At 37.2% G+C, this 25609-nt stretch overlaps 1 protein-coding gene and 1 long non-coding RNA gene across 3 annotated transcripts; one reads left to right on the forward strand and one right to left on the reverse strand.

The window, feature by feature from the left end:
- The first annotated feature begins 226 nt into the window (after positions 1–226).
- On the forward strand, positions 227–10285 carry LOC128221287 (uncharacterized). 2 transcript variants are annotated; one of them, XR_008258940.1, is made up of 7 exons: positions 227–984; positions 1325–1861; positions 2603–2746; positions 4894–5004; positions 6023–6100; positions 7101–7203; positions 8002–10285. It is a non-coding gene; the product is annotated as an uncharacterized LOC128221287 (long non-coding RNA). The 2 variants fall into 2 exon arrangements; XR_008258939.1 differs by having other exon boundaries at positions 227–1861; positions 8002–10284.
- Positions 10286–15327: 5042 nt separating this feature from the next.
- Positions 15328–22738, reverse strand: LOC128221691 (cartilage matrix protein-like). Its single transcript, XM_052930291.1, has 11 exons — positions 22558–22738; positions 21947–22088; positions 20438–20665; positions 19477–19708; positions 19219–19337; positions 18808–19020; positions 17917–18240; positions 16912–17169; positions 16476–16698; positions 15992–16076; positions 15328–15513 (listed from the first exon to the last, which is right to left on the reverse strand). The coding sequence occupies exons 1-11, from the start codon at positions 22633–22635 to the stop codon at positions 15328–15330; spliced, it is 2088 nt and encodes a 695-aa protein (XP_052786251.1). The 5' UTR covers positions 22636–22738.
- Positions 22739–25609: the final 2871 nt, after the last annotated feature.

Raw genomic sequence — 25609 nt, forward strand, 5'->3', positions numbered from 1 at the left:
TCGAGATTTTTTTGGGGGGGTCATTGGTTCGAGCTCCACATGTCGCCACAACTTTGGTTGAACAGGTAATATGATACATTTTTAATACATTTTCTTTTTCTACTGTTTTGTGAAAGAAACTATATATATATATATATATATATATATATATATATATATATATATATATATATATATATATCTACTACAGATATTAAGGTGACCATATATATATATTAATCTAGGCATTATGGGGACCGCTGGATTAAGGCGACAAAAATTGGTCTCCTTAATATTTTCAGTCCAGATTTGATGTATCAAATGTCAATAAAAATGTCCATTGACAGTAAGTTGATAAGCTTGAATGTTTATTTACGAGATCATTTCATTGTTTTAAATCTTATTATCTTTTAATATTAAAAAAAATATTCTTAAACTTTTGTGTGTGTATATTTGTGTATCCATAAAAATAGCTATTAAGGCGACCAGGGAAAAAATCATAATTTTGGTCAAAAATAGCTATATACTAAGCATTTTTTATTTGTTTTACTTTATTTAAAGCCTATTGTATAATATCCCGAAGTTTCATTCCATAAAATACAGAAATAAGGAAATTCGATATTTCGTGTACCATCAACATCCAAATTTTCAAGTATACAGAAATTTAACTTTCCGGAATATAACGGAAATTTTCGGGTATCTCCGTGGTACCATCTCCGTGCAATTATGCAGTATGGCGTTCATCTCTTACGGAAAGAGAATGGTAACTTGGTAAGTGTTTAAAATACATATTCAACGTTTTTTCGTTTATTTTTATGACTTTTGTACAGTAGTATAAATCGTCCACCCTTTGGATGAAAAGCAAATGATTTATCCGGATTTTGTTCATCCGAAACTAAATCACTAGTATCAACATCCGGTGTAATTTTTGCTTGTATTTTGGAGAAACTCGATTGATTTCTAACAAACTTGGTTTACCACTACATCGTCGCTTATTATTATTTGGTATGTTCCAATCTAAAAAGGGATTTGCTCCCTTAACATCTCAGATTTTAATAAATAAAAGACGAAATGATACAAATGCCTTACATTTTGTTCGTCAATGTCATGTCATTAGTCATTCTCACCACCTTTAAATAGCAGAACAGAACGAACACTATCACCAATTCGTATTGTGGCTTTTTGCATGTGTCTTAAATTCTCATATTTGATAATAAATGCAACAATAAAATATTTCCCTTATTCTGCCACAGTTATGCACCAGTCAATTGTAACCATGGCCCCCAGGCAGGTCTTGTTTATACCAGGGATAGCAGGGGAAATGGGCCATGTTTTTACGTTCCAGGTGGACCGGCAGTGCTGAGTGAATGCGTGGTTATTGTTTTTGCGCTGAAAACAGGGAATGGGCCTAACCTAGGATGTCCCCAGGGGCATTTGACGGGGATCTGGTCATTTCGTAACCTTACCATTTCGTAACTGCTGAATCTTGGTTATTTCGTAACCATTTTGTCAGTCAATTCGTAACCGTCAAGAAATCAATTGCTCATATGGTAACCACCATTTAACAAGGTGATAAATAGTACACTTAGCACCTCGTTAAGTGTATTGTTCGAACCTGGATGTATATGGCACAGCAACCAAGACACCAATTGGAAGACATTACTCAAATTCTCACTAGTAACAAGCCAATAATTTATGTTACTCAATAGTTATTAGATATATATATATCATGCTAAATTAGAAATGATTTGTCATTACGTCAAAATTCTTTCAGCAATCGTATAGTTTCAACTTGGAATAATTTGCCACATGAATTAGTGAACACCACATCTCTACCAGACTGCAAGATTCATCTCTTCCAAAGGATGTCGTACCTTTCCAGGTGGGTGTGCATTGATTGATTGATTGATCGATTGATTGATTGTGAGTTTGTGTAAATGAATAACTGTGAAACCATAACCAAATGTTGGGCTGTAAAGGTGTGTATGTGCATGTTTCACATATTCTCCGTCCTGGTTGGCATACTGGATACTCAGACACTCTGCCATGAATGTTAGAGAGTTTAAAGCTATTTCTTATTTTCCTGTGTAACTATATTGATGTTAGATTAAATTTACGCCGCCGTGTTACTGAGTAACAATTTGAAATTGGGCCAAAATCATCAAGCTAGAGCTTTGCATAATCTTTTTCAAACTTCTGCGAGATTTCTGCCCTTGACAATATTTGCTCGCAGCCCCCCTCAAAGTTGCACTTCGTTCAGTATTTCAAAGCTTACGGATACACTTTTTTGTTAATTTGATATCTTAATGTGGCTACTTCTAACTAAATAGATGCTCAAAGTAACAAGATGCTCTGGGTGTTCACTGGGTGACAAAGGCTACCCAGTATTGGTTGTTTCTTTTTTCTGAAAAGATGTTTCTAGTGAATTGCCCAGTTGCAGTGGTTTTGACGCCACAGAACCAGCATAGCTCCATGACAGATATATATGTTTTCGTCAATGATGTCAGTACTGCTGTATTGGAGGCCTCACAATTTCTGTGTGGAAATGTCATCTGATACACTCATAACGGCGTATTTCTAGCATAGCTTTCATAAGTGCATGGCCATTCTCTGTCATTTTCAGATACACTGTGTTTTGTGTGGATAAGAAATGCAGAGTGGTACCACCAATCACCTAAGCCACCATTCCCCTAACAGACAATAGGCTCATGGGGACAGTTCCTGCAATTTACAGAAAAGCTCTCAATTGTAGCCCTACGAACATCAGGTAAGCGATAAATCTGGACTTCAAGATATCTCTGTACTCACTGTAAGTTTATACTTCATTTGAACAAAACATAGGGCCGAATTCAGAACAATCACTCTCACTCACACTCAATGAGTTAATCCTCTGTAATCACATAACGGTCGAGATATTTTCGAGTGAAAGGTATATCTGTATTCACAGGTGTGAGTGAGACTCAAGTGTTTTGCGTGAGTGGGACATTTGTGAGTGCTCGGCTAGGCCACTTGAACTGCCCTTGAGGATTGGTTGTGAATAGGAATTGAATGAGTGTATGTGAAAAAAGTACATGGCAAGTAGAAAAGATGAAATATATCAAATATTTGGAACAAATAAGGGACATGCTCGTTCCCAGACAATATTTAAGAGAATGGGATAATCCATTGAAGTACATGTTCATTCAATAACGTGGCCATCTATAAACAAAACAAATTCAAAAGGATGCGCCTATCATATATTTGTTTTGTTTCGCAATGATCTTGATCCCCCAGCAATGTTGATGTTTGCAATTCCTCAATGGCTGCAAAGACAGGCAGCTAAAGGTACGTGAAGTTAGCATCCTAGCGGCATGAAGTTAGCGGCCTAGTGGCGTGAGATTGGCGGACTAGCGGCCTAAATTTGTTATCTATTTCAAGGTTCAATGGTTTAAATGGGAAATATGATAAATCAATGTTTTTAGTCGTACATTAGCGGCCTTAAATTGTTTTCTACTTCAGAGCATTTTTATATGAGTTTTCGTCTAAATCAATGCTAAAATAATTGTTTTCCTATGCAAAATACATCACGCTTGAGCGGTCTTGCAGCGTGAACTTGGCGGCCTGGTGGCCTGGCGGCCTAAAAATCCCCAAAACTCAATCCAGAAGCCCAGGAAAAGGGGGAAATGCTGATATTGGCTAAAGGATGTTGATTTATGAAAAGGACATTTAATTTATCATTGTTTTAGAAAAGAACGCATATAAAATGCTTTGGAATAGGAAACAATTTTAGTCCGCTAGTCACATGAGGCGGCTAGGCCGCCAGGCTGCTAACTTGACGCCGCTAGGCCATTTCATAGCGTGGTAAGGGAATTGATATGTATTTTCCAGCCTACATTCAGCTGGATTATTATTACTATTATTATTATTATTATTATTATTATCATTTTCATTATCATCTGACATCATCAGCAGCACCACCACCAGCAGCAGCACCACCAACACCACCAAATCATCATCAACATCATCATTATTATTATTATTATTATTATTATTATTATTATTATTATTATTATTATTATCGTCATTTTCATCCATTTTCCCCTACATTTCTTGAGTTGTTTTTCACTCCGAGGTGTTATTTCCCCATAAGAAGTAGATTCATTCGCTAATTCTATCCATCTGCTATTTTTTCAACTTCCATTTTTTCAACTTCCATATATTATTTTCAAACGCCCAAGACCGCTTTATGTAGAATACAAAAGCAAGATTATATATGAATACATATTTAAATTACGTGATACAATGGAAAACGGCTACATATTTAAAACAGCAACAACAACGACAACAACAAAAAACATGCATTTAAACGTATTTTGCAACAGTTATTTACAACCCAAAACGTTTATTTTTATTAACCAATTGTTAAATGTAAATTTCAGTTTCAGAATAACACTTATTATCATTTGTTTGTTGCTATAACTAACAATAAGGTACTCAAATCTCAAATAAACATATGTTTACAATGTATAATGTAAACATCACCATAGTCAAACAGATAATCCGATATGATCATGTAAACATACGTGTATAATTATATACTGTATTGCTCACTTGATGAAGTGGAGTGTTAGCGAGGCGTGTGAATACGAACAGATCACTTGAGTGTCACTCCCCATATTCCACTCAAGTGATCATTTGAGTGTCCCTTACGGGAATGTGGTTGGAGTGTGAGTGGGAGTGGATGTTCTGATTTCGGCCCTTACAATTTCAGCATCAAAATCCAGGTTAAGATCCCAGACCGAACTTTGTCTCCTTCATTAAACTTAATTTCAGATGTTCTATAAGCCACATACATGTTCACTACTTATGACGGATAAGAACTTTCGCAAATTGATTATAAATGCGTTTTCCCAGATTTACACCCTCCTCTTGCAGATACTGCCAATGGTGAAGCTTGGGTGCACCGGGCCGGTTTTCCAGCCGTGTGGAATCAACATCTCCAGCTGAACTGGGGCCGGGAATTATATAAGACTCCTTAGCAGCATGGTGAGCTTTTGCGTATTTATTTCCAGGCTCATATACCCGGCCAGGCTTCTGCGTTTAAGCTTTCCTTTCGTCATTTTTTTAAATAACGTATCTCAAGTCTTTCAATGAAATCACAACTGTGACACCTTTGGAGACTAGATTTAAATTAAGGAACCATTATGTGTAGAAAGCCTTTTGGGTGATTTAAAATCAAATTAGTAAACAGGATTCTCATGGTTCATGGTTTATAATTGGCCTTGTGGACCTTTCATTCTTTACTTTGGTAACAGCCGCTTAAGTATGTAAGAAGGGGGGGGGGGTACAGATGTGATAGTAAACAGTGTTTAATATGGTATATTTGTTTTTATTTTATCACCATTTTGAAGGTAATGATTGTGTTAAATCAGGGATAAGTAACAAGTTTAACACAAACACTGTAACATGTTTTTTATTTCAAATAAATCTATAAATTATCTCTGGAGAATTTAGTCTGATCTCCATTTCTCAGAAAATGTAGCTGTCTAAGTGCCTATTCCATCAATGAGTATCACTGTCTTTAAATTGCTGTTGCGGTACAGTTTAAATAGCAAAAGTTTTATGGCCCTGCTTGTTTGCAACTCCTCATTCATTTTTGTACAGCGAGAAAAGTAAGGGAATTCTAGAGATTTACTAGAATTATGGATTGTTTTTCTTGAGTTACACAGTACATAAGGAGGAATAAGTGTGTACACAACTCCTCATTTTATTCCTGTTTATTATTTATATATGTAACATAGATGTGTACAAGACTTAGAAACATGACATAAAAGAGCTCACTTTGATAAATTTTCTCAGAGAAAGATATCTTTACTGTTAAAGTAAGAACTTTTACTGCATAGTAAGTAATGTCTTCTGCTCATCTTTATGACATCATTACATGGAATGGAAACTTCCCAAGATACATTTCCACATGGCGCAGCTCATTTATATATATTGCTGATGGATTGTTTAGAAAGGGACAGTTTTAATAGGACAAAATGTTTTAATCGCCATTTTACAGAGTGCCAGCCAGTCATTGCTGTTCTTTTCATTGCTGAGGAGGACAGTCCTGCCAACATAACAGTTTGTTCAATAACAGGTAAAAAACTGGTCTCACTTTACATTTTCAACCACTGCCAGATAATATAATCTTATATAATGATAACTCCTTCTTCACAACTGGTGTTAAATATATAATGATTAAACTAACAATAAAATGGAAATTATGCTCTTTAAACTCAGAACCATTATTGACTGTCTGATGCTACTGGTAAATGAACTGGTCTTGATGTCCTTTTCTTGAGATAATAACTATTTGCATATTACCCCGGTACTACTATTGTACATTCAATAGAAAATCGTCTTGTTTGTATCGTTAAATGGCTTTATAATGTTCCCCACTTCCTGATTCTTGAAAATTATGTGAACAAATGACAATCCTACTACCATTTAAAGTTTGATTAAATTTCGGACAAATGTGTGTGTTTAAATTTGCCTTCTGCTTAAAGTAAGGGTATATATACTGGGCAAGAAGTGCTGAATTTCATCGTGAATGACAGTGATTATCCATAGTTTGAATTTGGTTCGGACATGTTTGACGGGAATTTAAAGACATTTTTTTGTCATCATTTTCGCATACATTGTTTCATTCCAAGATAAAAAATATAACCTTTTTCAAAATGTTCAATCTGTGAGAGTGCAGCTTTAATAGACCAGTAAAGACTTGTCGATGTGAAACTAAACTCTCAATCAAACTTTGGTAAAAGATCAAATGCGGGGCTCCGTGTGCGGCATAGACTGTGTTAATATTTATTTAATATGATGAAGAGCTAGTTAAGTTATTTTTGTTAAAAGTCTTCATTTGAAGCAAAATATGTTGCAATACCCTGTATGAATTTTCTTCACTGGATATTGATTCATAAAAAAACATTGCTCCAGGGTGCGGAGCTATTTTTTGCTATATGTCTATACTGAAAAATCTTCTCCTCAGAAGTCAACTTTGTTCCCCAATGTGCAAGGCACAATCGGTGAAAATATTTCAATAAAAGTCACTGATTATTATTATTGTTATTATTATTAATAAACTTTTACTATTTCAGGAGACAAACAGAAACACAGAGGTGCTATACATTCTGATTGAAAAACAAATGCTTCTCCCATCATTTTGGCGTGGCTCAGATCAAGAGGAGAATTTTAAGAAAGGTAATAACTGAGCAACTAAGAACATGCAAGTTGCACTGGTTAGAGTGTAAGACCCATCTCCCTTCATAAGAATTGATAATCATCACTGTATTAAATCAAGAAATTGAAACGTAAGTGTCTTGTCTTTTGCAGTGTTTTTGAAATATAATATAATTTAAAAAAAACTAAATTATTTAATATGATTGTGAATGTGTGATGTTTTCTTCTGATCATTCACTCTCAAAAACCAGATACTAAAAACATATTTGTAGATTTTTTTGTTTTACTTGTAAATATAGTTTTAAGGTTGTATTTTAGGCAAAGCCTTTTATTCTGCTCAATACAAACTTAAATATTGTAAGAGTTATGGCCCTTTGTAATTTTTAAACAAATACATTTTTTTCATGTTTTTGTAAGCCCATTATTAAGGGACTTTTAATATTTTCACCAGCTGCATTATAAAGTCAGACCAAAAGTGTTCAGTAAGTGTCCAAACAATAAGTTAGAACAAATATTGTTGTAGAATGTTTTGTGAAGACATACAATTGGATTACTTTTGTGTCAATAGGATTAAGGTTTCTGCACATAAAAATTATTTAGAATTGCATTTGGGTCAGTCGGTTCACGTTCAATATTACTTGCAGTATAAGTGGAAGCAGTGACTTAAAATTAATTACCAAACAGTTTCTGCTCAATTGCTTTGAGTTAACATACGAGTTATGAAACTTGGAATACTAGTTCTTGGTGGCATAAATGAAAGACCTTGTTTTGTCACATTGACTTGTTAGCAAGCACTAACTTCCTCTAAATTCTCTTCAGGTGATGATTGGGCACACACAAGAAGACATAGATCACAGGTGTCTAGCCATATGAGTAGATAGGAGTGTCACACTCTGCCAAACTTACTTCATCAGACGAGCAGAAAGCTTCTCAAGATCCCGCACTGCACACTAAGACATAGTCTTTGACTACAACAAGGTGATGAAAGTACAGAGAGGTCCAATTGAAATCAATTCTGTGCTGCGTCATTTCTTCATTCTGGAAGTCGATGGACGTGATTTATCATGGCATAAAGTGTGCAGTTTGCCGACTATCAGCAGTCTTGTTCACCAGCTGTGCAACTTGAGCTGGTAGCTTTATTGCTTGAAGCCACTGCACAAGAGGGGGGAAGGTGCAGGCTCATCAAAAAGTCTCAAAAGTTGAAACTAGGAAAAGAAGTTTATCAAGAGTGTGAATCTATTTTGAAAACAATCGTTACAATGATTTGGTTTCCTTTGAAACTTGATACATACTATGAATTGAGATGCTTAAATAAAAAACCGCTATTCAAATATCAGGAAACTGCCTTTTTCATACTAAAGGGTAAATGATGTCGCCATTTCCTGTATGTATTTAAATAAGATATGTCTCCACAATTAATATTTTTAGGGAATTTTTCTCAACCTAATGAATGAGATTAAATTGTACAGCGTTATATGAGCTTAATATGTGTTTTCTCATTCTTTAAAATTGGTGAAAAATTGTCAGAAGATAATTAGACCAGTATCCATTACTGCAATCATACAATCAAATATACAGGGACAAGCCCACTGGGCATATAATATAATTAAACCCTGTTTAGGGGCACGAGGCAAACAGAGTTACTTTCAAACGTTAAAGCTGCACTCTCACACTTTAGATGTTTTGACAACCTTTTTCATTTTATGTCTTGGATTGGAACCATCCAATTTTTGCGAAAAATTAAATCCCAGATTTTTCTATTTAAGTTAAAACATTGATGTTTTTCATGCACTTTTCTTAAACCGTTAGTAACATTAATTTTCGAACGGAAATATGAAATCTGCGATCTGATCTTTTGTCAGCAATCTTTTATCATTGGTTTGCAGATAATTACGCAAAAACTTGCTCATTCCAAGACAAAAAAAGTTGTGGAAACGGTATATCTGTGAGAGTGCAGCTCTAAATGTTTAATTGCTTGATTTTACTACTGTATTAGAAATTACAGGGATTGGGGTATATTTTTAGTGTTTTTATTGCTTGTTTTTGATTCATACAGTCATACTTTATTCTTCAGGGCACAACTTACAAATAGACAAAACTGGAAAATGGTCATATCAAAAGGTCAAAGATAATGCAAGTTGAACAATCATATTGTTCATGGCTTGTATTTTTGGTATATTTTGTTGCATATGCTATAGAAAAGTTGAAAGTTAAAAATAAATTCATAGTTGAAATGATGGCTTTGAATGGTATTGTCAGATGAGAAACGGCACTATTAAGAAATAGGTATAATGGTACTTTATTTATTTTAATCAATTTTAGATATTATGAAAATTATTATCTTATTTAGTACATGAGACCTTTTAAACAGTTATTGACAATATAACAATGTGTATATGAAGCTTTAGATCAACACTTAAAGCTGCACTCTTACAGATTGTCAGTTTAGACACAAAATTGTCTCAAAATCGGCTGATTTGGTTATCATTCCTTTAATTCAGTCATATTAGATAATTCACGATAGAACCAATCAAAAATGTTTGGTAAAACTGCCGAAAAGTTCATTTACATTAAATTGTTCGTAATGCTTTTAGTCATTGTTCGTAATGCTTTTAGTCATAAAACATCATTTTTTTAAACATAAATATGATGAACTGCAATCTAATCTTTTTTCAGCAGTCTTATATCACTTAAAATTGGGTCTAGACATTTCTGCAAAAAATACTCCATTAATAGACGATCAATAAAAGAGTACCGGTAGTCAAAACGATCAATCGGCGAGATTGCAGCTTTAAATACACCTTTTAAGACCGCTGTAAAATTCCAATGGTTTGCCTAAATCTTTAAAGCTAGCATACTGTTTAATTGACAACCATACTTATTGTTTTAAAGTGTCATGATATCTTTGTACAATGTTTTTATATAATTCATTAAAGAAGTCAAAACAAATTTGTTTATCTTGTAATTTGTTATCTATTATTTAAATGACTCAGACAAAAATGGGAACGTCAGTGCTAGTTCTTTTACTATTAACATCCCATGAAGTTTCTATTGGTGTAGCAGCAAGGAGGTGTTACATTAAGGATGCATCATTTAAACCAAATTATACATTCATATGCACATCATACAGGCGTGTAGCCGCCTATACGTGAATACGCCACTGAATCCACATGATTCTGACAAAAAAATCAACCAAAGTTGCAGTATGCGAACTTGACTACATGAATCTAAAATAGGTTATTTTCCAGTACTAAATAATGCACATCGGAACGTCCAGAATGCACTAGATTGCACCATGGTTTTCAAAATTTTCTGAGGGGGCACGCCCCTGAACCCCCCAGCACATTTATGAATTCACATGAATAGAGGGGTAGCTACGCCCCTGACATAATTGAAACCACAGTGTGGCTAAACAACACTTGTATGTTTATCATACGCAGTGATCTCCCATGGAAATGCAATCGTCAAAGAATCTGAAGGGGCTGTTTATATGGACTAGATTTGAAATGCACCAAGTGTTTAAAAAGTTGATTTCAGTCACGAAGAGAATCAACCATACCCCACACTTGTTGGAGTAAGATGAAATGTCCACTTTCCGCGAGAAAGAAAGTACATTGAAAATGTTCATTTGATTCAATTGACTTTATCTTTTTATAAATATGTTGCAATACATAAAATACGTTATTTGTTATAATTGTTTACCCATGTTGAATTTTATTTGGCAAATTTATAAGAGATTTATATATTAAGAAACTCAGCCGCTAAAGAGGATATGATTATGACATACTTTTTTTTTATATCTTTCGAACATGAGTTTTTGAGTGAATATAAGCGAATGTTTTGAAAATGCATCTTTTACTTGGATTTTATAGATTGTTATTACGAAATAAAGTATGGCGAATCAAACGAAGTGTTAAAGCCAAGCTATTGATGGCTGAAACCCTTCAATAAATGTTGATATGTGCTAAAATATAGTCTTTGAAGTCCAAAATTTTGAAATGCGTTACTAACCCGATTCAACAAAAGGCTGTTGCACAATCAGTTGATTGACATAATCACGTGATAAATCAATAACTTCCATTAAGGTTAAAATATTCAACACCTTAGTATGAGTCCCTGTGGGCGAGTGGATAAGCGTTCCGTTTTTTATTCTATGTGTTATCTGCACCCCCATGTGCTTGCTCCCAACTTGAACAAGATTAATTTTTAATACTTTACTGTAAAATGCAATTGAAGTATAAAAGAAAATCAACCTGGTTACTATTATTTCTGCAATTTCAGTACCAAGGAGTAAAATAAATATACATGTAAGTGTTTTCAGATGCATTACGAGGAAAAATATGCTTGGTGCCAAAACATGAGAGAGTCTTTTTAAACGGAAAAGTTTTGGCAGTTACTCAGTCAGTCAGATGGTGATAAATATAATGCATAGCATCATCGCTCTGGAGTACGAGAACGTTGTATACAGAGAATGTTTTTACTGAACATGCGTCTGTTTATTTTGATGCCATAAAAGGTTTAAACTGTTTAAAGGAACTATAACATTATGAAACAACAAATCTGATTACAGATATCAGTGGCAGATCCAGGAATTGACTTAAGAAGGGGTACGTGAAACTCATGGGCTTAATCTTTCCACATCCGCCCCTCCCTCAGAACAGAAATTGAATGGCTTAAAATGTTGAACCGGGGTGGGGGTTAGACTCCCCTAATTTATAGTCCGAAATAGTGCATTTTTATCTTAATATTGTATTTTTTCCCGATATTGACTGAGAACGTATTATAAACGGACGATTCAAAGGGGTGGGGGACGGCGCGCGCGCTGGGACCGACCCCCCCCCCCTGAATCTGCAATTGAGTACATGCATTAAAACCGTCTCCGTAGCCTATTGGTTAAGGCGTTCTATACCCTTCATCTAATTGACTTAAAACACTTCACACAATTGTTCAGGACCATCAGCCAATGAGGTTACATAACACCATAATACAAGTTATGGCCCCTGATTGACTTCGGTTAAAGTTTTAGGCAAGTAAAATTTAAGGGGAAGTTGGAATTTAATAAATAAAACTTCCATGGGTCACAATGGACCCAATGAACAATGTTCTTTTATCATGAGCTAACTGTTCAAGCGTTAACAGACACACGAAACTTTTATTGTTTTTACAAGCACAGAACTTGTATTTAGCATTTACAGTTTCTATATAATTCAACTGAAAGTTCTATTTAACCATAATATATCAAATATTAAGTCACCATTCACTAGCGGATTGAGAAGGGGGCGCAATTGTCTTTAAAATCGTCCAAGTTTACTTTTTGTGTCAATATATGAGAAGAAAATAAATACGCACATAATGCATCATTTCCGACTACAAATTGTTAAAAATTTCTTGATTGAGTAACCCTCAATCCTCCTGCAAACGCCCCTAAGTAACGCCCCCTTCTAACGACAATTCCTGGATCCGCCCCTGGCCATTATATTTTTTGTTTATCAAACGGTACACATACCAAGTGACTGAAGCTGAATTTCATTTAATGAATGAGATGGTCTGTAAAAGATTTCCGATGAATATCCTATGAAATTTGCAGTCCTCCCGTTTCGACCGGTCATTGTTTGTGGATTTATTACACACAATTATATAAAAATACTATTACAAAGTTGTCTCTTAAGGTTACGGGAGCCTTCACTGTCAAAAGTAAGATATATATAATTTGTCCCCCTAATGCCATAAAATATGGATGGTCCCCTTAATGCCTCAAAAATAATATAATATATACACTGGTCTCCATAAACCCTTCGACATATATACCTGTCCCCTTAAAACCTGCAACATACTTACAAATTATTAAGGAGACCGCAAATTACGTATATTTTTTGTTAATTAATTTAAGAAGCCTAAATCTTGTACACATAATAAATGATCATTTCAATACTAAATTATCAACAAAAAAGCAAAATAAAGTATAAAACAAAAAATATACAAATTGTCTCCTTAATGCCGTAAAATACATACGGTCTCCTTAATGCCCTAAGTAGATATATATATATATATATATATATATATATATATATATATATATATATATATATATATATATAACTATATATATATATATATATAATGGTTCTTATTAAGGATACCGGGCTTAATTAATAAAACACGGTATTTCAACCTTATGAGACTATAGTAGATCACAGTAAATCTTTTAGCATTCACCAAACATTTAATATTTTTTTGCGGTTTCTGCTATTAAATACACGGTTAGAATCTTACTATAAGTAGTTAACATTTTCTATAAATGTATAATTTAGTAAGTAATTAAAGGTTTATCAGTCAAAATTGATGTTTGTTATACATGTGATTGTATTGATTTTGAATAAAAATGTCACTTTCATAAGACGTCTTATGTTTTCAAATTTTGGTATTACTTATAATACAGTGTAAATACGCGTGTTTATTTTATCAAAAATAAAAGTGAATCTAGTCTTAGTGATGTTCCCTACATGATATTAGATAGTATATATACAAGAATGTATTAAATACAACACGCTCGATGGCGGTGCACTTCATTTGTGTAGTCTTGGACATCGGCATTGGGCTTTAAAGCTGCACTCTCACAGATTAAACGTTTTGACATTAATTTTATTTTATGTTTGTCTTGGAACGAGCCAATTTTTGCGAAAATCCATTGACACCAGTTATATAAGACTGCTGATACAAAATCAGATCGCAGATTTTTATATTTAATTTCAAAAAAATGATGTTTTATGCATTTTTCTTTAACCGTTAAGCCATAATATATTAATTTTCGAACTGATTTTTGTCAGCTATCTTATATCATTGGTTTGCAGATATTTCCGCATAAAATTACAAGACAAAAAATAAAATAAAAAGTTTGCTAAAATGGTCAATCTGTGAGAGTGCAGCTTTAAAGTGTACGCAAAAGGTCTAAATTAAACACAATAACTCTAAATGTACATATTAACATGATATAGTCATTTATTACTTACGACAGAAGCCACAGCTTGCAGCGCAGTTGCTGTGCGACCACTCGGCGTAGCTCGTGCACACCCCGGGTAATTCATACGCTTTGCAGTTTGGCAAGTTGTCCTGGCATGCGTGCGGAGGAATCGTTGTCATCACTGTCTGGCCAGTTGGGGGGATCGCTAATGATTTGATAGTATTGAGTCAGTCACCCATCCGCCAAAATTTAGTGTCGAGTTTAAACAGTTGTTATTTTTCTTCTATTTTTGTCATTCGAATACTTTAATACCATTTATATAATTTGGATTTGTAAAAGATATCAACACGGTTAATTCTTCTTCATAAGTAATAGTTAAATGACACGAATTAAAATCCTTGTGATTAAGAATAGGCGGAACGAGCGTCGCGAACGAGCCCTTCTTAATCAATTAGATTTTAATTCAGGCTATCTATGTGACTTAGAATACAACCTCGTTGGCTGATACATTTTAAACGCAAAATCTGACGCAGGGAGAGTGTATCGGATGAGCGGCAGTAGGCGGACCTTTAAACACCCGCGAAAGTTGAAATTCTTAATGATTAAGCCTAAAACTAAATGATTGCCTATCTTAAATTCCATTGGCTGAACATGTAGGTTATATTCTAATGATTTTAACAAACTGGCACCCAAAACCTACCGGCGCATGCCTGGCTGTTGAGGGAGGCGGTGATCGAGGCAAGTTGGCTGAAATCCTGCACGGTAAGCACATGGGAACTGTCCGGGTCGCTCTCGATTGCGTTTAGCTCCGACGTATCCACACCGCCACCTACACCGACAGCAAACACCTGTATCATAGAAACTAAGATGTTTCAGGTTCCCAATACACTTTTTACAACATCAACGAAGTTGACCTACATCAATGTTAAAAGGACGATGCACGTGCTTTGGTGCCCGTCTATCATATTACATGTTCTTCGAGATACAGGGATCGATTAATCAAATAATATGAGAGGATAGTTGACAATACATATGGAATGGAGTATAGTGAAATCTTATGTAATCCGTCTTCAGAATTACCCCGTAAATAACTGCCTACAGGTGGGGTATAAAAATCGTACCTACTCGCGATATAGAATAAATCAAAACGCATCAAAGCTGAGTATCTTCAATAAACAAAACATTTAGGTTACACGAAGAATACTGTTTCCACAAAACTGCTGTACCTGAACACCAGAGTTGCGAAGTTTCTGTGCCTCAGCCAGAGTGTTAGGTCGGTTTGTCGACCGTCCGTCTGTAACTACGATGGCGATGTTGGGTATGCCAGGACGGTCACCGTTGTTCTGGTTGAATATCGTGGTGTAGGCGTCCTGTTACACAAAAGGCGAACGGGTGTGAAATAACAACAACAACCTCTACTACTACAACTACAGCAACAGCAACAGCAATGATATAATTATCACCATAATTACCGGAATGGTCTTCAAATTACAGAGCTTTGTCCCTATCTCGTCAACACCGTTATGCCAACGCCATTTTATGTGATTGTTTATATTAAGGCCGATGTCCCAGAGTAACTTTTAAATGACATAAAAATTAATACTTTTACGATAACCGTGCGTGATGGTATATTGTGAAAAAAGAAGGCAGCAAGTCATGTTAATTATATAACTTCTTTCGTGTCAATCAGAGTCCAATCAGAACGAATTGCTGAAATAAACAATAGCGTCATTATCGCTAGCGGGATATACAATATGACCCTGTATTTTCTATACAAAATATTAGGCGAAGGTAAATATATGACTTTAAACGCTGAACATGGACGTGATAATACTAATATACGCGTACATGGAGAGCCTGTCCCGTGTTGGTGGTTCCCTGCTTGTACGGGATGTTGGCGATGGCCTGGTCCACCTGCTGCTGGGTCGTATACCTGGACAAATGGAATTACCTGGTAATTTGTGTTCATAAAACATAGATGCCACTAAATATAAGTGTCGTTAGTTCTTACCCGGGCTGTAGTAAACGCCCCTAACACATTTTTTTTTTGAATACGAGAGTACCAGCTAGACAGACTCAAGGTTTTATAGGCACAAAATACCAGACAAAGTGTTCACGTTATAATGTGTTCTCTATCAATTCAGTCCGTGCAAGGAATTCATTTTATTCGTGCAATTAAATCGCGGTTATCAAAACTTACCCATATTTACGAAGACGAGTGCATATAATTCGGATATTCTTTTCGGACATATTTTTTTCGGACTGTCGAGGTGAATGTAAACATCTGAACAAGGAACATACGGGCAAATATGTTTCAAATCTCAATATTTACCTGTTCAGATTAAATTGTGGGAATGTTCTGTCGCTGAAAATCTCCGTTGCAATGCGCACCTTGTCTGGACCGACGTCAAACTTAGATGTGACGTCACGAACGAACTGGAGCATTTTTTGGTAGTTGGTGGCACCAATACTTCCGGAAGAATCGAGAATGAAAGCGACGTCGGCCTTGGCCGCACAGTTAGGGGCGGTATGCGGCTGTGCATGAGGTTTCGATACTGTATTGAACAAAAGAAAATTTATATGAAAATATAAGAAAAACGGCTAGAGAAAACCTTGGAATTCAATACCATTCAAAAATACACAACCATTATACAAACTATTCTTCAATCACCAAGAGATAGAAAGGTAGTGAACATGGCAAACACTTGTTAACCGAAGACTCATTATACAGTGTGTTTATGTGTTTAGACTTATGTTTAGATCGTCACCTTCACACGCTTTTGTAGACAGGAGGGCATTCAAGGAGCTCAGGGCAGAAAACGAGTCGGCAGTAAAAACGTGGGTACTGTCTGGGTCAGAAGCGATCTCGTTGAGTTCCGACCGCACCACACCGTGGCCGACACCGATGGCAAGGATGGTTATGCCGGCGTCCCTGGCCGCCTTCGCTTCCGCAGCCGTGAGGGTCGGGTTGTTTGACTGTCCGTCAGTGACCACGATGGCGATGTTGGGTACATTGGCTCTGTCACCTTGGTGTGGGAACATGTTATATTGTAATTTATTATCGTTTTAAGATGATTTTTAAGTCGGTTACCTACACATTGACTAATGCCGATAGTTTAATAATGAGTTTCTCGTTTAGTGCATGTATTGTATTGATCGATGTGCCTTTAAAGCTGCACTCTCACAGATTTACCATTTTTACAACTTTTTTTTTTATTTTTTGTCTTGGAAAGAGCATTTTTTGCGTAAATATCTGCAAACCAATGATATAAGATTGCTGACAAAAAATCAGATCGTAGATTATCATATTTCCGTTCGAAAATATATGTTTTGTGAAAAATGCATAAAACATCAATTTTTAAACTGAAATATAAAAAATCTGCGATCTAATTTTTGGCAGCAGTCTTATATTACCGGTTTTCATGGACTTTCACAAAAAATGGTTCGTTCTAAAACAAAAAAAAAATGTCTAAACGTTCAATCTGTGAGAGTGCAGCTTTAAAAAGGATCTTGGTTACTTGTATATTAGGCTTCAGCGATTATAGAGTTTCCATTATTTTTCTTAATCTCAGTGTTTATGATTTTATTTTTTTAACAGACTGCAAATAGATATTAATGCACGCAGTATTATCGAATTTGCATGCTGATATGACGCAGTGATTATATTTGAAATACACAAACTGTCATTGTGTGGAAAACCAAACTTTTTATGATGTTGTCTGAGAGGACAGGACAATACAATTAACTGGCATAAAAACGTTCAACTGGCATACCGTGCGCGGCGGAGAAACTGTCAGTGTGCATGAATCGGAGAGCCTCGCCAGTGTGGGTCAAGCCGGAGTGATAAGCGATGTTGTTGATGGCCTGTTGGACGCTCGGGCGGTCTTGGTACGTGTTCATGTAGAACTCTGCCTTGACCTGGACGGCGTTAGGCCCGATGTTGAAGCTGTTCATCATGTCGTGGACAAAGCCCTTCATTGTCTGGAAGTTGGGGGAGCCCACGGAACCGGAAGAGTCCAGCAGGAACATAATGTCCGCCTGGGCTTGGCAGTCCGCCTTCGGAGCAGGCGTCGTCGGCGGCAACGTTACCACTTTGACTATTTAAAAAAATCTATATTAATAAAAACATGAGATGTATATGTGAGCGTACCTACTGTGACGTTGACGTTAACTGTCATCCAAAAAGGTTAATACTTCATAGCTTAAGTATCATCAATTAAAAGGTGATGCAATGGTTATAATTAAAGTGACATTCTTATTCAAAATCAATTTATACACATGTATAACAAAAATAAATTTTGATTGATAAACATTAGACTTCTTACTAAATAATGCATTTATGGGAAATATTAACTACTGAAAACAAGCTTGTAACCGTGAATTTAATATCAGAAAGCACACAAATATTAAATGATTGGTGAATGCTAAAAGGTTTACTGTGGTCTACTATAGTCTCATAAGGTAGAGAGAGCGTCTTTTATGCTCATATCTTTCAAATTAAACTCGATATCCTTCATAGGAAACCACTGTTTTTGACATTTATTCATCCTTTTTGGAATATTAAAACACAATATTATTACTGGTAGTAAATCTTATTTGGGAGTGAGAGTGCATCTTTAAGATAACACGGAATAAGCCAATTAGGATCGTTGAACGCTTCAAACCTTCACACGCCTGGTGTGACAGCGAAGCCTTGATGTTGGCGAGGTTGTTGAAATTGTCCACTTGGAACACGTGGGAGCTGTCCGGGTCCGTTGCCATTGAATTCAGCTCGCTCTGTTGGGCGCCAGCCCCAACACCTACCGCAAACACGGTGATACCATGTGCGCGCAGGCTGGCTGCCTCTGAAGCCGTGGCAGCGGCGTTGTTGGATTTGCCTGCGTATGAAGATCATCAGTATAAAAGTGCTGGATATGTTAACGCAGCAACATATATCGATTGGTAGACAAATACCTTCTCTATTTTTACATTATGGACAAACGCTCGTTTTAAGTAAATGAAGAAATACTCCTTTTAAACTCAATCGAAACCCACAAGTTTTAAGCCATATATCAGTGTAAGCAGATGTCACGAACCGTCAGTGACGATGATAGCGACCTTGGCGACATTTGCCCTCATGCCGTTGGCGGTGGAGAAGGACGTCTCCCGGGCGTACTTGATCGCCTCAGCCGTGTGCGTTGTGCCAGATGTGTACCTGGTGAATTAATGATGAATACTATTCAGGCGATATCTCATCATCATCATCATCATCATCATCATCATTTTTTTTTTGGTTGCATATTAAAGTGTGACGTCATTTTAACGTTTAATACAAATGTATGAGTAAAACATACTGAGTGCTTGTAACTGCGTTCTTGATGGCGGTCTTGTCGTTGTACTTGTTCAGATGGAACTGGTTGTAGAACTTCGTGTCAAAGGTCAGCAGTCCGATATGAGTCTGCGTGGGCCCGATCGGGAACCCGTCTACCAGGGTGTTGACAAAGCCCAGCATTTTCTGGAAGTTCGAAGCCCCGACGCTTCCGGAAGCGTCCAAGATGAACACAATGTCCGCGGGCTCAACACAACCTAAAATGAACAATGTGTGAGATTGTCTATTGTTTATGGTATACTAACCATCGTTTTTGAGGAACTATGTCAACAACTTACGATGCACAAACGAGTTCGTATACGTGTATTGTTTATGGTCTTATTGCCATCGTGTTAAAGGATTTTCGCCGACAACTGTAAGATGTACAATGCACTTTTTCGTATACATGAATTGTTTATGGTTAAAACTTTTATTGCCTTGATGTTTAAGGAACTTTGCCAACAACCATATAAAAATAGTTATGTCCTGCTAAAAATAAAACGCCGGGATACAGAAATACAGCGCAGAAATAGCCGAACACGCAAGAACTCATACTCGGAACGCAATACAACTAATCTATTTTTATGATTTTGTCGTCATTCTGCTAAACATAGAGCTCATTGAGACAAAAAAATGGGTTAAAACGACAGGAATAGAAGTAGTTCTTTGGAATTTGCGGTCTTAAGACTACCTGCGCGCATGCGCAGATAGTCTAAAAATGAGCAATGCATGAGAGTGTCTACCGTTTATAATGATCATTGAGTTTTTGGAACTTCGTCTTCATAACATCAGTTAGAATCGATATTTGAATATCCCTGTCGATCAAGGGAAGCACGTGCCTTTATTTTCAACGAATATGCAACTCGTTAGACCGTTAATAAAGGTTAAGCAGCGAGTATCAGGATGCAAGCCTACACGTATGCAGAGAACTTTGAACAGATGCGTACCAGTAGCCATTGTGGCTGGAGGGAGCGTCTGAACCGTGGTTGTCGGTGGAGGTGCCGTTGGGCAGGCGGCTGTGTTACACGCGTGATTCTCTCTGGCGTTTCCGGTACAGTCTGCTCCGCCGTTAGCCGGGCGCGGGTTGGTGCAGGAGCGCTCACGGAACTGAGTGCCGCTTCCGCAGGACTTTGTGCACGGGGAGTATGATCCCCACGTTGTCCAAGCTCCGTCAACTGAAATATTTTTATCAATACTAGAACACTATGATTAACGGGCAATTTTAATATATAATTTTACTACCTTATTAAGTACAGTCTAACCGTTCCCGTTGGCTCAAACTGAATGTTAAGGACCGATTTCTTAATACTGAACGTAAGCATTCCCGGTTGGCTCAAACTTTCTGAGGCTTGAGGTATTTTCGCCGGTTCCGGGGAGTTCCGAATTGTTTATAATATACGTAAACGATATATTATAAAAACGGTAGGAGCACAGTGCCGCGTTAGCTTGCACGACTACTGTACTTTCAAAGGTCATTGAGTCTCTATATCGCTCAACTGTATATACAAACACACCATCAATGTTATTTCTCATTAATATGAACAAGACTGAAGCAGAAAATATGGCATTTAAAACGTTAACAAGATTGTTCTAAACACGACATTGTGACCTACTGTTTACTCAGCATGACATCTGCACTGGTTAACAAGCGCTCACGTTTGTTAACTGTTTTGTATCCCAGGTATATGTATATTGGTTTGTTTATCCATTGCAGCGCATACACTAAAACCGCGGAACCAACTCGCAAACATTAGGACCATGTAGTAAGCCTTCATTGAACCAAGGGGTTACCTTGAACTTTGTATAGTCAGCTTACCTTGAACTTTGTATAGTCAGCTAACCTTGAACTTTGTATGGTCCACTAACCTTGAATTTTGTATAGTCAGCTAACCTTGAACTTTGTATGGTCCGCTAACCTTGAATTTTGTATAGTCAGCTAACCTTGAACTTTGTATGGTCCGCTAACCTTGAACTTTGTATAGTCAGCTAACCTTGAACTTTGTATGGTCCGCTAACCTTGAACTTTGTATGGTCCGCTAACCTTGAACTTTGTATAGTCAGCTAACCTTGAACTTTGTATGGTCCACTAACCTTGAACTTTGTATAGTCATCTAACCTTTAACTTTATATAGTCCTTCAATGTTTAACTGAATAGAAATGTGGCATCTAAAAGGTTAACGTGGTGTTCAATGTGCAACGATTGAGTATGTGATCGGACATAACCAATAAACCACTCTTAATCTTCTGGTCAAGTGTTAAGTAAGATCGGTTTGACACTTAAGTACATACTGTAGAGTGCAAACCGGGTTATTGTTTGTATTATTTCACCTAGTGACCTACTATTTACCCAACACAGTTCATACTCGTGCTTGACCTAGATTCCATTAATACACACAATCCGACCAAGTTCCGTGAAGAGTGTGTGTTGAGGTTAGCTTAAGGTAGACGATACGTACTTCTGCACGCTGTTCTCTTCAGCTCGGCCTGTAGGGTGTTGAGGGCATCGAAACTGCTCACTTCGAACACGTGATGGCTGTCCGTGGCGATCGTCTGCAACTCTGCTTTGTCCACGCCGGATCCAATACCGATCGCGAAAATCTGAAATCCGCGATCTAACAGTTAAAGCATAAGTTTTTAGAATACTTATTTATATTTTGATGTCTTTAACAATGTCGAGTTAAATGTGAATGTTTTTATAACTTGGAGCTGCAAAGTAAAGACCCAAAATGTAAAGTTCTTTATGCACCAGCCAATTGTAACCCCCCCCCCCCACCACCACCACCACCAAGTCCGGGGAACAACGGGGACTTTGACTTTCGGTCCAGTCAATCCCGGGTAAAATCCCCGCCCTGCGGGAACAAACTGCTGCGGCCCGCCAAATGCCCCCGCACCTCGGGGACATCCTAGGTTAGGCCGATTCCCCGCTATATTCGGCGCAAAACCAAAATTACCGCCTTCGATCGGCTCTGCGGAGCCACCTGGAAGGTAAAAACACGCCCCCGCTAACCCTTTGGGGGCCGTGGTCACAACTGACTGATGAATTACAAGATTGTATCCATGTGCATACCTTAGCGTTCAAGTGACTATGAATGCTTGCAGCCTCTTTGACGGTTTCCACCGGCACGTTCGACTTGCCGTCTGTCATAACAATGAGGATGTTGGCGACTCCCGCTCTGTCGCCGGCGGCGTGGGTGAAACTGTTCGCCTCCACATACTTGAGGGCGCGGTCAGTGCGGGTTCCGCCAGATATGTAGCTGAAAGGTGGAATAAAATAGTTCACATGAGTAACCAAAACACTCAAGTCATGTATGAAACAGGGGCGGGTCCAGAAATTTACGTTAGAGGAGGCGTTACTTAGTGGCACAACCTTTTGACATTCGCCCCTCTCTCAGAACAGAACTTGAAATAGTTTAATACGATGGGAGGGGGAGGGGGGACGATATGGTGCTTTTGAGCTTATTTTTTTTCTCCTTCAAATTCAAAAATATTACAGTATAGAGAATTTTTAATTTTGTCAAATCTCATTTTATGTTTATGGCAATGTATTATTTTGGTGATATACATGTTCAAATATGTATAAAATATCATTTTGGCTAGTTGAAATCATTTATTGTGACTTAAATGAGCCTTTGTCATCAAGCCACTGTGATTCAGATAAGGCTAAGGTCCGCACTATTTTTATATTGACGTAATTTCGTGATAAAGGTAACTTGTATATCTGTCATAATTTTGTACATAAAACAAAAAAGGAGTGAAGCTAAGGCCCGCCTCGCCCCAGCCGCCCCACCACACACACACGCACACCATTACAAAATCGGAAACAACCCTACATTTAAGACTTCTCTCCTTATTTATATCATTTAAACATGTGCGTGAAGTTAGCACCGTAGCACCGTATCCCCATATCACCGCGGTGATGCGGTGCTAGCACCGTATCACCATCAAAATCTATACAATAAGAGGACATGCAATATTCTCGAAGAAACATGTAAGGCTCGTTCTCGCAGAAACGAGCAAGGGGACCATAGGGGCCTATGTCACTGTGTAGCCGAGACCTGGCCCTAGGTGATGGCACATGTGAATACCCTAGGATTTTAGGCAGGCTATGCGGGATAGGGACATGAACTCGATCCCCCATGCCAATTTGGCCCATATTCAGACACTGTTATGGTGCGGATGCCTTAAAAACGAGCAAGGGGACCAATGGCACTGTATCCAAGGGTTACCTGGCGGTGTGATACATTCGGGGAAACTGTTAATACTACGAGGATTTTAGTCTGGCTCCGTCCTTAGCCCAACATTGTGCGTATATGGGCAATATAAGCCCTACTGACCCCTACCATACATGTAAGGCTCGTTCTCGCAGAAACGAGCAAGGGGACCTATAGGGGCCTATGTCACTGTGTAGCCGAGACCTGGCCCTAGGTGATGGCACATGTGAATACCCTAGGATTTTAGGCAGGCTATGCGGGATAGGGACAAACTGACCCAAAAATTTTACCTCGGGGACATAACGATAAGTGTAGGGATGAACTAGGCCACGAGGCTTACTTTATGATCAATTTTATTTCGCTGGAGCTGCTGTACTGAATAGCCGAAAATAGAGCTCGAAAATTGAACTTTGCTGCTGCAAAAGCCATTTTTGGGACGAACTGACCCGATTATTCGACTAAGAGGTCCTTAACAGAAAGTGTAATGATAACTAGGTTCAGGGCCTATAATGTGAAGTATAGATAATAATAATACTCTTTCATGGCTCATGTTCTAGGCATTGACACGTTTGCTTAAAATTATCATGGCTATTGCCACTATGCAAGAGTGGTCGGCATTTGGAATCTCTTCAACCTCAAATATACCATTGTATTCGGAAAAGTCTGGTTTGAGCACATTAACATGTGAGCATTGCTTTATACCTCAATATGCTGTGATGGCTCATGTTCGAGGCATTCACGAGTTTATGTTCAATTAACATGAATATTGCCAGAGTGGTAGGAATTTGGAATCACTTCAACCTCACATAGGCCATTGATCTGGGGAAACTCTGGTCTGAGCATAATGAACGAACACATGAATATACATCGCTAAGGTGTTTGAGCACACAACATGAAAATCCCGTGTCAATAGAAAAAAAGGTTATTTTGGTAAATGAAATGTAAATTATTGAGAACACTGCGTTGGAGATTGATTAACACCGGGTTGCAGACATCAGGTTTAAAGCTGCCCTCTCACAGATTTACCGTTTTTCCATTTTTTAAAAAAAAAAAATTGTCTTGGAATTGGAAAATATTGCGTAAATATCTGCTTACCAGTGAGTAAAGACTGCTGACAAAAAATCAGATCGCAGATCTTCATATTTCCATTCCAAATTTAATGTTTTATGGCTTAAACCGTTACTAAGAAAAATGCATAAAACATCAATTTTGGGACGGATCTTTAGTCAGCAGTCTTTTACCATTAGTTTGCAGATATTTACGCAAAAGAAATTCTCGTTCCAAGACAAAAAAGGTGTGAAAACGTTCAATCTGTGAGAGTACAGCTTTAAAGCTTAGCTTCAGATTTGAAAGGTAGGGTGTTTCTAGCACAGTTTCGAATTTAAATTGGCCCTATATAAGAAACAGTCGTAACATAGTACCTGTTTAACAAAAACAATAGCTTTATATTTTTTAGAGACAGATATTGCCGAAATTTACCTTCAATGCCTTATAGATAGAAATTTGGGATCCCCGATTCGCATCTTACGATGAACAATCGAATGATGACTAAACGATTGACTGCTACCGAACATCCGTATTAACGGAGGGTACACAGGGGTAGCATTTTGGATGGTATAAGAGGTGCAGGAGAGAAAACAGTGATTACTTACAGGGGAAAAGAGGGCTTTTCGTTTAGCAGTGTTGTTGAGTATCCAATATGTTTACTTTTAGATAAAGATAAGTAGCATTATCTTTATGTTTAGGTCTATAAACGTATGCTACATATATACAATATATTTCTTGAAAGAATTATATTTAAAAATATGGTAACATTTTGTAAACTTATGAATGTGTTAGTATCCTTTCCTGAATGGGGCCATTTGAAGCGGTAATTTATCAAAGCCTGTCATTAATAAGCATACTTTC

Source organism: Mya arenaria, chromosome 16, assembly GCF_026914265.1.
Source record: "Mya arenaria isolate MELC-2E11 chromosome 16, ASM2691426v1".
Classification (NCBI taxonomy): Eukaryota; Metazoa; Mollusca; class Bivalvia; order Myida; family Myidae; genus Mya; species Mya arenaria.

Coding starts and splice junctions, on each gene's coding strand:
- LOC128221691 (XM_052930291.1), bottom strand. CDS start 22,635: ATGACAGACGGCAAGTCGAACGTGCCGGTGGAAACCGTCAAAGAGGCT. Junction 22,089..22,557: donor ATAGTCACTTGAACGCTAAG/GTATGCACATGG, acceptor CGCGGATTTCAG/ATTTTCGCGATCGGTATTGG. Junction 16,077..16,475: donor CCACAATTTAATCTGAACAG/GTAAATATTGAG, acceptor CCATTTGTCCAG/GTATACGACCCAGCAGCAGG.